General features: G+C 39.6%; 2 protein-coding genes across 7 annotated transcripts in view; one reads left to right on the top strand and one right to left on the bottom strand.

Annotated features, from left to right (window-relative positions):
* The window catches only part of LHX8 (LIM homeobox 8), a 185,899-nt gene that overhangs the window by 89,914 nt on the left and 79,414 nt on the right, over positions 1 to 16,571 (bottom strand). The gene's annotated exons all lie outside the window — the stretch shown is intronic.
* The window catches only part of SLC44A5 (solute carrier family 44 member 5), a 147,871-nt gene that overhangs the window by 89,533 nt on the left and 41,767 nt on the right, over positions 1 to 16,571 (top strand). For all 6 annotated transcript variants that reach the window (XR_014549710.1, XM_083620946.1, XM_083620944.1 and 3 more), the window contains one exon: positions 10,640 to 10,713. Coding sequence is in view for 4 of the 6 variants with exons in the window: in XM_083620946.1 (XP_083477072.1) it covers positions 10,640 to 10,713 (74 nt within the window). In the remaining 2 variants the exon portion in view is untranslated. The remainder of the gene's footprint in view (positions 1 to 10,639; positions 10,714 to 16,571) is intronic.

Here is a 16,571-nt window from a genome sequence, read left to right on the forward strand (position 1 = left end):
TTCTACCACCTCCACATTTAGTGCACTCAAGTCTCTAAATAGAGACTGAACTGTTGGGAGGAAGAGAATTTTTTTTAACATAAATGATCACAAAGGCAAAGCTAATACTTAACAGCAGTGCAAACTTTGTCAAACTAGAACATACACACAAAAATCATTGAAAGAAGTGGAGCATGGTTTGGTTACCTTGTCTTCTGGTTTTTACTCCTTACCTTTTCCATACATTTCCCCCTTGCATTACTACAGTACCCTTTCATTGCGCCATCATGAGACTAATAAGATTAGATCTTTCTTCTTAATTTGTTCACGTCCATGATTTCAAGAGGCAGTGTCACAAATCACGAGCCTATTAGTGGTATGCCCAATGACCTTTATTTTCTCTCTGTGAAGGCCTGAAGGGATTCCCCAATTAAGCCTCCAAAAGTATATGAACAAAAAGAGCTATAATTGGTGGCCAAGAGAGGCCCTGAAATTAACAGGAATAGAATAAAATATACTCTTTGAACTGATTGATTGCAGGATATTACATTAGCTACGCAAAAATGACTCCATAATTCAGTAACTTCAATCTCTCTCTCTCTCTCCCTACCCCAAGTTTACAATCCTTAAATTCAGAAAGCTGATTTTTGCTTGTGGTTGTTGCAGGGCGTCAGCCCCATTTAATTATAACTCTGGATGTGTTGGACAATGGTGAGCACTTTGCTTAGTTTCACAGGTTGAAAGATAGCCAGCTTTCTCCCCACTCTAGAACTGAAGCTTTGGGCTGCTTTGTAAAATAGGCTTAGCTTTATTGAATAGTCTTTGTGTTTCCAAGCAGATAACAGAAGTGGGAAGGGATGGCACAGGGAAAGCAAATGAAACTGGCTGTTCCTAAGAAGTTCAGATAATCCTTGGTATGCCTATATAGGTATAAGCCACCTTTTTTAAAAAAATACCAATTTCAGATGTTTTAATAAGGTACTAAGAATAACATTTGAGAAAGGAAAGCTTACAGTATTAAGGTGGAAAACGCAACCCGCACTTCAGTATCCGGTCCCCCCCCCTCTATACCTCCCTGTCCTGGGGCTGCTGATATGGTTTATGATTATAGTAATCCCTGGGCAACTATTCCTTTTTAGTGTGTTATCCTCATGATACCTAGGGTGCTCCATTAACCTGGTCACCAGTTCTTCGATTATGATTTTCTATCCACTTCTGTAACAATTTCCAGAGAAACAGCCATTTTAGTCTTTTGCGGCAAAAAACAGCCACCTCCTAGCAATTTAAAGATTTGGTTTTAGTGTCGGATACTAACTGCGCATAATAAATAGTGCATGAGCTTTTTGTCCCATCCTTTCAGGGGAGTACAGAACCCTTACTGCTAGCCTTACTGCTCCACCTGCTTCTGGGGCTGCACAACTCGGGGGACATGTTGTATGTTGGCCTCAGATATGCTCCTCAGCCTGCCTGTGTCCCACAGCCTTGAAGGCAAGTCTTGGGACTACACCCTTCATGCTTCAAGGTGCACAAAGTTTGACAAATGCCCTTAACTACCTGATAATGTAGTATATAACTCCCACACAATGGACCTATTTAATGGCTGACACTCATCAAGCAGATCTGCCACCAAATCAGTACAGAATAGGCAAAACACACACACACACTGCATACAATGGTGAGCAGCGATGCCTATGAAGGGCAGGAGGGTGGGTGACAAGCAGCAAGAGGCAGGGAGGGGTTAAATAGCTTGAAGCCGAATGCCCAACCTTCTTTCCTTCAGTACCCACAAACACTGCTCACTAACTGATGATACCATTGTTTGGAGTGCGGCAGAGAAAAGCTTTTCCCACCTCTTTCCCCCACAGAATGGGTGGGAGTATGGGTGTCCAATCCTAGCTCCTAATGAAATGCAGACATTTTAAAGGGTGCAGACCCTATGTAGGAGTGGTTGAGCTTTCAACTAAGCAGAAAGAGCAAACAGTCTCTAATGCATTGTGGATTTTTGAAGATATGTTCCCTGAGTGCTGGGCACTGTAGGAGGTATTGGTGGGCACAATGGCACATGTGTGTGCCAGGTTGGCTTGTCCTGTTCTAGATGTTCTATTTTTCAGCTAGCTGCATACTTTATCATTTTTTATTTATTTCTTTAAATGGTAGAGGGAAATATATTAAAATGCCATGGGCATTATTAATCATGCACAAATTGTAATTGTGTCTGAAATGTGTTCTGGTTTAATATGCTTCTATATGGTTCTGATAAAAACCAAGGCTTCTGCCTCCTAGATTATTCTCTTCTCACTGCCGCAATAAAGTACATTGGCCTGCTTCTTTTGCTCTGCAATGATTTAGGAGGAACAAAAAGCATAAGCTGTGTGCATAACCTGCACTGTAATTTGGTTTCATGACAAGTTTGCTGATACATTTTCCCTTTAAACCCAGGCAGAAAAATGTTGCCTTAAACTAGAAAAATGCATTTAACATATGCTATCCGGCCATAACAACAACATAGTTATTAGAGTAGAACTTAACATACAGACACCTTGCAGCTGAACTAGAATGTCAAAGACTTATTTAACCATCATAATATGAAATACATAATTACCAATCCGATATGATCTAACATCTTGCTACTTTGTTAGAATTTATAGTAGCTCGGTACAAGGCACTGTAGGGAAATGAATCTCCGTGCGGTGCACCTAAGTTTATTCAGTATTCAACCTTCCTATGTTAATCTTACTGCATGTGTTTAATATTTAATGCTACCATAGCTGAGAACTGAATTCCTGGGCACAAGCTATTTCAGTCATGGTACTGAACTTATATACTGGCAGTGGCAGCCTGGGATGGGTGTGTGAAATTTATATTATATTCTAGGTAATTGTACTATGTAAAAAAAAAAAAAAGGCTTTCCAATTTGTTTAAGCTGTACAAGAAATATAAAAGAAAATGATAGCAACAACAAAAGTTGCTTAGAGTATGCTAACCTTTCTGCAGCACTCAATATGTTACACTCAATATGCTACACTTAATATGCCAGCAAATTTGGAAAACACAGCAGTGGCCAGAGGATTGGAGAAGATCAGTCTACATCCCAATCCCAAAGAAGGGCAGTGCCAAAAAATGCTCCAACTACCGCACAATTGCACTCATTTCAAGGTTATGCTTAAAATTCTACAAGGAAGGCTCAAGCAGTATGTGGGCCGAGAACTCCCAGAAGTGCAAGCTGGATTTAGAAGAGGCAGAGGAACCAGAGACCAAATTGCAAACATGCGCTGGATTATGGAGAAAGCTAGAGAGTTCCAGAAAGACATCTACTTCTGCTTCATTGACTATGCAAAAGCCTTTGACTGTGTCGACCACAGCAAACTATGGCAAGTTCTTAAAGAAATGGGAGTGCCTGATCACCTCATCTGTCTCCTGAGAAATCTCTATGTGGGACAAGAAGCTACAGTTAGAACTGGATATGGAATGACTGATTGGTTCAAAATTGGGAAAGGAGTATGGCAAGGCTGTATATTGTCCCCCTGCTTATTTAACTTATATGCAGAATTCATCGTGTGAAAGGCTGGGCTGGATGAATCCCTAGCCGGAATTAAGATTGCCGGAAGAAATATCAACAACCTCAGATATGCAGATGACACAACCTTGATGGCAGAAAGTGAGGAGGAATTAAAGAACCTTTTAATGAGGGTGAAAGAGGAGAGCACAAAATATGGTCTGAAGCTCAACATCAAAATAACTAAGATCATGGCAACTGGTCCCATCACCTCCTGGCAAATAGAAGGGGAAGAAATGGAGGCAGTGAGAGATTTTACTTTCTTGGGCTCCATGATCACTGCAGATGGTGACAGCAGTCACGAAATTAAAAGACGCCTGCTTCTTGGGAGAAAAGCAATGACAAACCTAGACAGCATCTTAAAAAGCAGAGACATCACCTTGCCAACAAAGGTCTGTATAGTTAAAGCCATGGTTTTCCCAGTAGTGATGTATGGAAGTGAGAGCTGGACCATAAAGAAGGCTGGTCGCCGAAGAATTGATACTTTTGAATTATGGTGCTGGAGGAGACTCTTGAGGGTCCAATGGACTGCAAGAAGATCAAACCTATCCATTCTTAAGGAAATCAGCCCTGAGTGCTCACTGGAAGGACAGATTGTGAAGCTGAGGCTCCAATACTTTGGCTACCTCATGAGAAGACTCCCTGGAAAAGACCCTGATGTTGGGAAAGATTGAGGGCACAAGGAGAAGGGGACGACAGAGGACGAGATGGTTGGACAGTGTTCTCGAAGCTACAAACATGAGTCTGACCAAACTGCGGGAGGCAGTGGAAGACAGGAGTGCCTCGCGTGCTCTGGTCCATGGGGTCACGAAGAGTTGGCCACGACTAAAAGACTAAACAACAACAACAACATTTCCGCTGAAAAGATCTTGAAATTAGGTCGTGCATTAAATGGACTCTGCAAACTAACTCTTTTGAGCAGCTTTACCAGGATGTAAGAAGAGCCTGCTGGATCAGGCCAGTGGTTCATTTAGTCCAGTATTCCTTTTCTCGCCCTGGCCAACCAGATGCTTGTGAGAAGCCTTCAAGCAGGATCTGAATACAAGAGCACACTCTCTGCTCCTGTGGTTTCCAGCAACTGGTATTCAGAAGCATTGCTGCCTCCAATTGTGGAGGCAGAGCATATAGCCATTGCCTCATCCTCTCTTAACGCCATCCAGGTTGGTAGCCATCATTGGTTCCTGTGGAAGTGAACTTCCACATAGTTTATGTGCTCGGTGAAGTAGTCCTTTCCTGTATCTGTCCTGAATCCTCCAACACTCAGCTTTGTGGATGGATATCCATGAGTTCTGTTCTTATGAGATAGGGGGGACGATGACTTTTCTCTATCCACATTCTCTATGCCATGCATAATTTTATAAACCTATATTGTGTCACCTCATACCCACATTTTTTCTAAACTAAAAAGCCCCAAAGGACGCAACCTTTCTTCATAGGGGAGTTCCTGTTGACTTTGGTAAAAAGGACGTATTAATGTGTTTCTCTCATTTGGGTGAAGCTTTCTCTTTTGAAATCAAATGCGTCCATCTTGGATTTTTTTGGCACTTGCTCCTAATTGGCTCAGCAATGCTTACATCTTGTGCCAGGTCCTGGGCACCACTCAAGATTAGGTCACCACTCCTCTGGTTGGTTCCTGCACCAACTGGTATATATTTAGGGTATATAGATTTATTTATTTTTTACCTTTTTTAATGTCAAAAGCCTCCCTTTTTTTAAAAAAAAGTCAAGCATAGTTTGGACTCTTAAGCCTGTTGTGAGCCTCTGTTTTACTCTGCTCAGCTGCATAATGGGTGGTTTAAGGCAGGTCACAGGAGAAGCATAAATTAAAGTTTTAAAATCAAAACAGGAAAGCTGTAGATGAAAACAAAACAAGAAGAGAAACATAAAAACTTGCAAATAAACCTTCACAAAGAAGGCCTTAACTGCTGGACAAGGTTTTCAGCACTATAGAAGAATGAACATTAGAATGCTTCGTAAAAACTAAAACTAAAGCTTTTGTTATCTGGATTTTCACTTTTTGAAATTTGGCAACGCCACACAGTAGCAATTTCCACTTATTCATATTTAGAACAAATCATTGCTTTTCAGGATGTGTCTCGATCTAGATTCTATTCTATAATTTTGTCTCACGTAATTCCTCTACAGGAATTCATAGTCTATACAATAAAGGGCAGAATGGGATGACACTTCCTTAACCAAATATCTCTGTTGTATCTTTGTTGCTCAGCCCCATGTTGATGAGATTAATATATAATCTCTTTCTTTCTCATAAAACCAAAGCCCTCCTCAGGTATTTGTTGTTTACCTGCTTGCTGGACCTGCTACCTCCTCCCCACCTCTCTCTCACACACCACATGAAGAGAGCTATGGTTCATTTAGTATCCTGCAGGGAGAAAGAGATTATGTCATAATCTCATCAAGTTGTGTGTGTGTTTTGCTGAAACAGCTAATATCCCTGCTTTATATTTACAAATGTGTAGTATATTTCCATCATGATGAAACCTCTGTTGGGTGCAGCAGTGTAAAACGTGTGTGACATTCAAAATAAAATATAGGCCAAAAATTAGGATACGTACAGTAAGTACTCATTGGAGGATGACTGCACCAAATGTTACAAATGTTACAAGGAAGATATGATTAGAATGTCTTGATTATGGCTGCTGTTTATCATGCTATTAGTTATGTAAATTTATAATGTTGCTTAAAAAGAGGAAAAAAATGTTACTGAATAATGCAGTGTTCTAGTTTTCTTTCTTTGATAATTAAATGTTGCACTTTTTAACATGCACCGAAAAATGAAATAGTGCTTCAGTCTTGAAGTAGTTGATTTACCCTTGTGTTAGTGAAAGGTCATAGCGTTTATTGGCCATCTTAAGGGAAAGGATACTGCTTTGCTTGTAATGGCATTGATTAAAAACCAGAAAAAAGTAACACCTGAACTAAATGTTTGGGGCAAATCTGAATTAGAGCACTGGTCACCCACTTCCTCTTTTTGAGAGTAAATCCCTATCAGTCCAGATAGACAAGGTTCACAAGGCAAATTGAAGCTTTCATTGCATTGCGACAGTAACTCTTAACCCCCTGAACAGAACTTTCAGAGGTAAAGGTAAAGGTAAAGGGACCGACTCTGGGGTTGCGGCGCTCATCTCGCTTTATTGGCCAAGGGAGCCGGCATACAGCTTCCGGGTCATGTGGTCAGCATGACTAAGCCGCTTCTGGCAAACCAGAGCAGCACACAGAAACGCCGTTTACCTTCCTGCCGGAGCGGTACCTATTTATCTACTTGCACTCTGTGCTTTCGAACTGCTAGGTTGGCAGGAGCAGGGACCGAGCAACGGGAGCTCACCCTGTCGTGGGGATTTGAACCGCCAGAGTCCTAGGCTCTGTGGTTTAACCCACAGCGCCACCCGCTTACCTAAATAACTTTAGGTAAGTTATTTAGGCTTACCTAAATAACTGCAGTTCCAAATGAATAATTCAGATTCAGATTCATTTAGCTTCTGCCTCATCAGAGAGGCATTGTCTGTCACACTGTCCCGAACCTTTGAAACCTTGATCCTTGGGTGTTTGTGGTACCCAGTGCCTGGCACTGCAGGAACCCACTTAGCTCTGTGAAATATTTTAAGTTTGGTCCCCAATGAATATAATAGAATCATAGAATTGTAGAGTTGGAAGGGATCCTGAGGACCATCTAGCCCAGTGGTTCCCAACCTTTTTTTGGCCATGCCCCACCTAAGCATCTCTAAAATCCTGATGCCCCCTCCCATGACATATAATTCTTATTATTCAAAAAGCGAACTCCTATTTACATAGAGGAAGCCTGGAAGCTCAGTAACTGTTAATAACGTATTCTTGAATTTCCCCCCTTAAAAATCAAATTTCCCCCCTGTGGGGCTTGTACCCCACATTGGGAACCACGGATCTAGCCCAACCCCCCTGCAATGCAGGAATATGCAGCTGTCCCATACAGAGATTGAACCTGCAACCTTGGTGTTATCAGCACCACGCTCTAACCAATTGAATCCCAGAATCCAACTTACGTTACACTATGCATTCTAATTTGTATTCTATCAAATTTATGTACAATAGGTGTTTATTAAAATAGCAATGTGCATTTTCAAAGATAATGCCTTGAAAGGCAACAGCAGCCTTTGCAAATATATCTTTTCTGATTTTTTTTAATAACATGAGGACTTTATAAATATTTTAAATTGTATTTTAAAATATACTGTCAGGGTGGCTGTCAGTGACCAAGGTGAACCCCTAACCTCACCCTTATTGTCATGTTCTCATTTCCTCTTTTTCCCTGTCTAGAAAGTTTGCCCCTAGATCCTTGATTTCACTGCCCTTTTATGGATTGAGGCTGAGCACACTCTTAGCAGCTGCATTACACATGACTTAATTTTCTTGAGATGTGCCCTCTTCCAGTCTCAAGTTCGTTAAAAGCTTTTGCCAGCTTCACTTCCAGGATGGCCTTCAATTGCAAAGCTAAGAATGTCAAGAGCAGGTTTTGAGTGCACATGTAATTATACTTTAGATCAGTCCACCTTGAATATCCGCTCTAAAAATAGGCTGGAACGAACACCTTGAATCTATGCAGTCTTTGTGGTTCTTTGCCATTTCTGTGAAAGACCCCTTGAATTTTATTTACTTAATGAAGATGGGGTTGGGTTGATTCACTTGTTGACTAAAATGCATTCTTGAAAGCAGAGAACAAAATCAAAGTGGAAGGAATATTAAATCAGAAACTGAAAAATAGGTCAGATTGTAGCTCTGTAAAATATTTTAAGTTGGATACAATGAATATCTCTCTAGGTATGGAGAAGTGCAGTGGATTGACCCACTTAGCTTAAAGTTAGAGTGCTGAGAAATACTGGTGTTCATTTGCAGTTTGTGCTCTGTTCACATGTTCTGCTTTTGTGCTCTCACCACTCCTCCTGGCTCATTTATTTTAACAGTGACTTCAATGTTATAATATTCTTTTCCCCTCCTTGTGGATTTACCTTTCGTGGGGGTTTTCAGCTTGACTGGTGAAGCTAAGTGACCTGCTGTTTTTCCGTCAGTGCTCTACGAGACAATCAAATTCTTCAGATATATTTTTCCCAGGTGTGAAAATTATTAGGGATTTGATTCACGTGCATTTATCTCACCCAGTATTTTATTTCTTCTTCCTTGATGGCTTATAGCTGAATGTGAGAACTACCTCCATTGAGAAGTATTTTGTCTAAATAAATAATTTAGAAAGCAATTTATTCTGGTGACTGTTTCAAACAGTGTTGATACAGCAGTTGTTATAGGTGCATCTGTGGACACTGCATACAAGTATCTTAAGGTTCTACACTTAGGTAGGAAGAACCAGCTGCACAAATATAAGATGGGGGACACCTGACTTGCCAGTAGTACATGTGAAAAGGATCTAGGGGTCTTAGTAGACCATCAGCTTAACATGAGTCAACAGTGTGATGCACAAGCAAAGAAAGCTAATGCTATTCTAGGCTGCATCAACAGAAATCTAGTTTCCTTATCAAGGACAGTAATAGCACCACTCTATTAGTCAGACCTCCTTATCAAGAACAGTAATAGCAGCACCACTTTAGTCAGACCCCACCTGGAATACTGTGTCCAGTTCTGGGCACCACAGTTTAAGAAGGAAATTGACAAGCGGGAATGTGTGAAGAGGAGGGGCCAAGAAATGATAAAGGGTCTGGAAACCAAGCTTTATGAGGAATGGTTGAAGGAACTGGGTATGTTTATCCTGGTAAAGAGACAGAGGAGATATGATAGCCTTCTTAAAATATCTAAAGGGCTGTCAAATGGAAGATGGAACAAGTTCATTTTCTCCTGCTCTGGAGGCTAGGACTCAAACCAATGGATTCAAGTTTCAAGAAAGGAGATTACGACTAAACATCAGGAAGAACTTTCTGACAGTAAGAGCTGTTTGGCAGTGTAACAAACTCCCATGAGAGATGGTGGACTCTCCTTCCTTGGAAGTTTTTAAATAAAGGTTGGATGGCCATCTGCTATGGATGCTTTGGTTGAGATTCCTACATTGCAGGGGGTTGGACTAGATCACCCTCAGGGTATCTTCCAACTCTACAGTTCTATGATCTTAAATTTACCAAGTTTATTTCCAGACTGAAGATTATATTCAGCCAAGGCCTACTCAGATCAGACCCATTGAAAATATTGAACCTAAGTTAGTCAATGTTTCTTAACATCAATGGGTCTAATGTAGTGGGACTAACATTGACCACCCAGAGGCTGCAATCCTAACCCTACTTACCTGGAACAAAGTGCCATTTAATTAAGTTGTTCTTACTCTTGAGTAGGCATGTAGTGGCATTGTTCTGAGACAGGATGCTCCCTGAGCACTATGGGACTTGCACATACATCCACTCACACAGTAATCTGATCACTGAGCTGATGAATATTAAGACACTGAACTGTAATGGTTCACCAGGTTTTCTCTGCTTCAAATGGTGATCCATGATCTAGAATTAAAGTTGTATTCAGCTATGAAAAAAGGCAGTCAGGTCCTGAACTGCCCAAACTAATGACACCAATGTTTATTATCTCTATTTTTAAAAATCTTGTTGAAAAGCTCCTTTCTGCTCATGGCCAATAAACACAACCCTCCCCCCCACACACACACAACAAGCAGAAGTTGTAAATTTGTATGCTGTTTATAAGTCGCAGGACACTTTCGTGGGCTAAGAAGGAAATATGCTGCTATGACCAGAATGATCATGCTTTGCACTCCAGTAATGCCCAAACCCATAAGTGGTCCATGGATATCTGTGTTAAGTCATTTTATGTAAGCTACTCCTTCCTAGGAGCAAGCATATAAACATTTGGCCTTGCTTATATCTTACTGGCATTTTGGACGGTTAATTCTTGCCACAGAACTTTTGGCTCAAGATACTTGTGGCTTTGAAAATGAGATTTGCAGAAGGATTAGCACACTGAAAGCGATTGCCAGTGGATGGATAGATCTGCTGAACAGATGCAATTTGCACCTACAGTGTACCAAGAATTCAATTTTATTTTGGTTCACAGTTGTATTATGGGACACTTGTGTAACTGCTCAATATGTTCTGTCTTTAGGCATTGTACAGACGTTCTCTGTTGTGTCATCTTCGTTGTGGTCATCCTGGGTTACATTGCTTTAGGAATTGTGGGTAAGTAAATACATGTACTGTTGATGCTTATCCTATTCAAAGGAAAGTAACTTCTAATTTACTTGAGAAGCAATTGTTGCTTTAAGTTAAATGGGCATCCCGATTAAATATAATTACATCCATTTAACACATTTCTTGGAAACAAAGCATGAACTACCTGCTCTCATTGACTGTTGTAATTATAGGGGGGAAATAAAAATGATTGGTATATTGACAAAAAAAATCCAATATAAAACAAAGCTGAGTAGCCATGGTTCAATAATTTTGTTCTTCATTACTGTAAAAAGCTGTAGTTATAGCAGGAAAATGTTGGTAATTAGAAGTGGGAGAAAATAAAAAGTTTTAAAAATGAATTCTTTATAATGTTAGCAACAATCCATGCAAATAATGAATAGAACAGTTGCTTTTTTAATTGGGATGCAGAGCTAATGATCAACGGCAGATTCTTTAATGTGCATCTCAATTTTGTTCGAGAGAACTTCACTGAGAGCCGAAGCTTTATAAGGCACACAGCTGCCGCTGCTCCATGTCTCTTTAATCTCCACTCAACCCAATGTCCAATGCAAACCATGTCTGACATTATCACACAGTGTTTCTTTGACATCACTTGGTGCATTTATTAGACAAGCCTTCTCCAGCCTGGTGCCCTTCAGAAATTGTCGGTCTACAATTCCCATTATCCTTGACCACTGGTCATGGAGGGTCACATGTTGGGGAAGGCAGCTCCATATTTCTCAGGACAAACCCCAGCAGCTGGCATGAATATTCAACTCATGGATACATCTTTTTAACTCAGTGGCCAAACTCCCATTGACATTAATAGATCTGGACTTAGTCCGCCGTTTATTTACATGTGGTGCTGCTCTTTGGCAGTAGAGTTCACTTCAGTTCTGGCTTAGCCTTAGTGAATTTTTAAAGATTTCTTTTTATTAACATCATAACATTTTTTCTGTGCTGTACAGCTACACAGTAATAGTATTATGCTATTAGACTACAAAAAGGAACACGCATCTTACAGAAGAAGTACAATCAAGAGAATTAGAAAGGATGTTCATCCTTTGTCCTGCTGGAACAAACAGTACAGCTCTCTATCACATCATAGTTCCATAGAAAAGGCAGTCACTATACAGTCGAGATGAAAGTATAGCTTTTTTTTTTTGGCTCTCTTTTAAACTGAACCAAGTTCAATATTTATAAAGACAGGTTCCAGATTTCCTCTGGGCTGTAACCAAGCCAGCTCTAAAAGAAACACTACCTGCCTTTGGCACAGGACTCTCAGATAGCATGCTTTATGTTTCAGGGGATCTCTCTATCCCTGAGGCAGGTACATTCCATGTATAATAAAGGTTTTTGTACCCATTAATACCCTGCCCTACCGAGTTTGTGTTTCCCTTCAAGCTATCCCTTTGTGAAACAGAATTTTTAAATGTGTGATCACATTGGTTTCTGGTTCATCATTCTGAACCATAGATTGATTAGAAGAACCGAATACTTCCAGGAAAAAGGCTAGGGAGATTGTTGGTAGCTTGTGCCCAGCACCCCTGGACTCTCAAACCTTCCTACTGCGCTGTACTTTCCTCCAGCAATGCACAAATCTCCTGTAATCCTCTGGCTAGGATTTCACAGCAGTTTTCTACGTAAGGTTTTTACAGAATCATGTACTGCATAAAATCTAGATGACTGAATGGTTGGTTGCCCAGTTCTATTTTCCCCATAGGCATTGGTCAAAGATGATATGGTCTGTATACATAACACTGTATTGCCTGTACCCTAACTGTAAAGAAAGAATCTCTGCTTAAACTTTTGAATACCTGTAAATGCTCAAAATAAAAGCTATCCATCCTGAAATCAAAATTCATTTTGGGGGGTGGCGGCTATTTTCTGTTCCTCTTATGGGAGTACTTTTTCAATCTCAAATTCAGATTCTGAAGCTAGTCGGATCTAGATGCTTGTTTTACACACACACTTGTACACAAGCTAGCTATACGATTATTATTATCATCATCACCAGCCTTGTTTTACACTTTTTCATTTGCTTCATTTTTAAAAAAATGAAAGATGAGATCAGCCTTGGATAGACTCCAGGCAGTTGTCCTGTTCAAAATGCATGAGAGTCAATAAAGTTCAAATAAAGGGAAAATAGAGTATAAATCAATTCACAATCATGAGTTGTGCCTAAAGCAACTCGTGACCGAATAAGATCTGTATATTTCTGTCCTTTGGCTCTTTATAGATAAAAAAAATGGGGGAAGGTTTTCTATAGTCTATAAATGTATGAAGCAGATCTTCAGTCCACATTTTATTTGGATGGTACAGAAACAGAAAAGTTCAGATCCATCATTTCTAGAGCATGGAGTTTACTATTGATTGTGGCAGGGGGGAAATGCTGAGCTGAAATTCTAGCTTTAGTAATACATGCAATCAGTGTGGCTTGAGTAATATTTGCAATGGTACAATCAGGAAGGGATTTAGCTCTCACTGTAGTTCCAAAGACATTATATTGTCATGTGGTGATAAAAGGACAATCAAATCTTCTTGCATGACCAAAGCTAGTGATTTATGGTAATAGTCTTTCTCTGATCTGCTTCAGTGATGATTGGCTGTTGAATGATTATGAGCCACATAAATATTTATTACAGGAGTTATTAATTGCTGTCATTGGGTCAACTTTACCGTCGGACCAATGATGCTGATATGCCATCCAGTGACATTTCAATTTTTGCAGAATTCAGTACACAATATTTACATTTGCACTTTCTGGATTATTAAGAACATTTTTTTAAAAGCAACCTAGTAAAATGTTTAAGACAAAAACCAATGAAATATTATAAAAAGATTCAAAGGGCTGCAAGAATGGTATAATTCAAAATAAGAAAAATATTATATGGTTTAGCTCCTGGCAGTTCTCATATAACAATTGAGAACTGACTATGCTAAGCATTTTGCTAAACCAAGAGCATAAGTGAAGCTCAAGTGAGCAAGTGATTAGCATAGACAGCTCTCAATTGTTATATGAGAATTTGTTATCCATGAATCTGTAGGTCAGATGCTCTCCTACATATTTCTCTTTCTGTTTCTGAAATCTTCCTATTGCAGTAAGTGTTAATCTGTGTTCAAAGACACAACAGGAGATTAAACAATGGGGCAGGAGGCCACCTGTGAAGTAGTAAACCAAATTTACCTTCTGTATTCAAAAAGAGGCTGCTTTTACAGCACCTACCCCTATGTATAAATTTAGGATCATGTGTCCTATAATCTCCTTCACTGTATTGGTAAATTGCTGGTGTTTAAAAACCGTAAGCACAACTGGCTGGTTTTTATTGCCACATACTAAAATATTTTAAATGTTTTATCTTTTAAAGGGAAACACTTCACAAGAATGCTGTTGGTTCTTAATCAACTGATTTGCAGCCTATGTTAAATTTCCCAAGCAAGTAGTTACTCTCCATATTTTGTCCTTGATGGGGAATCTTACAGTTCAGTGTTTTGCAGCCACTTACTCAATCCCAGACCAATAAAGGAATACAAAATGAGAGGATATTTGACAAATGCATTAAATTGATAGATGTTTGTGATTTCTAGCTTTGTGATTTGTGAGCTTGAAGTACATTAGTGAATGATGGCAGCATAACTTGATGGTTTGAAATATGGGGACCTGACAGGCTTTTGCACACACACACATGTCATTCTTGTGTTATACCATTGTTACATGGAATGCTGACATATTAAGATTCTCAAAGATTTATGAGTGGTTCCAGGAAGTTTGCACTAAGGAGCTGTCAAGCGATATGAAGACTTGGAACAAAGATTTTGGCAGGCAATTAGACTAACAACACTGAAACCATATAAGAAAGAGTTGCCTAAAGTATACTGAGTTATTAGGACTGTGGTCTCTATAGACCCAGTATTGGTTTGGGGAAACCCAGCCAGATGGGCAGGGTAGAAATACAAAATTATTATTATTATTATTATTATTATTATTATTAGTCCTTTTGAACAAGATTGTTTTATTACCTGTTTCATAAAGAATTGTGGTTCATGTTATGAATGGCTGCAAAAAAATAATTTCTGCTTAAAAATGGGAATACATTTTATTATTAAAAATTTCAGACTTACTTGCATTGGAAAAGGTAATACATCAAATCCAGCAATAAAGCTAGTTATGTTGATATAAAAAATATGATACCAGTTTGTAAATTTGTAAATGAAGTTTAAAACATAACACACATATCCCAAATACATTACTGTTTAACATATGTCTGTGCTGAGCTAATGCTATATGAGAACAATATCTATTTGGCATTGCAAGTCATTATATAATGTAGAAAGATAACAGGAGATGCAACTAATTACAGTGGTACCTTGGTTTACGAACTTAATCCGTTCCAGAAGTCCCTTCTTAAACCACAGTGTTCGTAAACCAAGGCGTGCTTTCCCATAGCAGCGGGGGACTCAATTTACAAATGCAAAATACTCAACAGGAAACGAAACATGTTCTGCTTCTAAGGCAAAGTTCACAAACCAAAACACCTACTTCTGGGTTTGCAGTGTTCTTAATCCAAGTTGTTCACAAACTAAGCTGTTCTTAAACTAAGGTACCACTGTAATGCATCCTATTGTTGTTGCCATTTTGCAATGTCTGAAACTGTGCTTTTATTTTTCCTCATGGTGAAATATATGCAGGCTTCCAAGGTGAGCACAGTTTAGGCATCTCAACATAGTGGTGGTGTCCACTTTAGAAGAAGCACAGGAGGAAAAAGTGATTTATGCTCCTTGCTTTCTCCCTATTATAGAGCATCAGAGTCTTCAATTCCCCCCACCCCAAAAAAGTGCTGGTCTTGTTAAATACATAGTTTCATATATCATTGGTTCATCTCTTTATATGCAAAAACTAAAAGAGTTTTTAAAAACAAATGTTCAGCTGATTAGTATGACTGTCTTCCTCCCCCTGTCTGTAAGCAGGCCCTTGGTCATTGCCAACAATCAAGTATTCAGCCATGCAGAATGTTTTATGGGTGCTGAAGTTCTGTACGCTTGGATTCTATTTCATTTAATACTTGGTATTGGGTCAGCCGCAGTTCACCGCAACAAATACCTGCAACAAATAAACTACACAGCTGTCTAAGGCTGATTTCTTCTTTCTGTGGATGTTGTTCAGTTAGTTCCTATTCTTTCTAGAGTGGGAAAGAGAATGAGGTATTTATCAAGTGCTAAATCTTAAATAGTACCACACTTTGCTTTCTCCTTATGTTCATTTGAGATGTGAAGCCTCTGTACCCACATAGCAGAAAGGATTCCCATTTAAAGGAATCCAATTTCACAACAAACTGAGATGAATCTATTTGCAAAACAAAGCTGCTGTGTAAATGAGGGGGGTGTACTTGTAAATTCAGGAGGTAAAGAATTCGGCAAAGAAAACCACGTTCCTTAAAATAGTCCAGTGCAACACTTGTTTGTTGCCATTATGGTTGGATCCATAGAGCAGATACAAAATTGCAATGTAGCATGAACACTTCTGGGTGTTCTGTAGCCTGAATGGTAGGCTGGGGGTTCCTCGGCTAAAGTCGGGGAGCGTGTTACCTGAGGACCTATTCCTCTGCAACATTGCTGGTGTTTCAGTTTTTGCCCAGATCAGAGGGCTATACATTCGCACCTTCGATCTCAAATGCCTTGGCTCCCAAACAAATCAGCTCCCAAACGATTGAAATCAGGAAGTGAGTGTTCTGGTTTTTGAATGATTTTCAGAAGCTGAATGTGCGGCGTGGCTTCTGATTGGCTGCAGGACTCTCCTGCAGCCAATCAGAAGCAGTGCCTTGGTTTTTGAACGGTTCCAAGAGTCGAACAGACTCCAGGAATGC

The sequence above is a fragment of the Podarcis filfolensis genome (genome assembly GCF_964270895.1).
Source record: "Podarcis filfolensis genome assembly, chromosome: 6".
NCBI lineage: Eukaryota > Metazoa > Chordata > Lepidosauria > Squamata > Lacertidae > Podarcis > Podarcis filfolensis.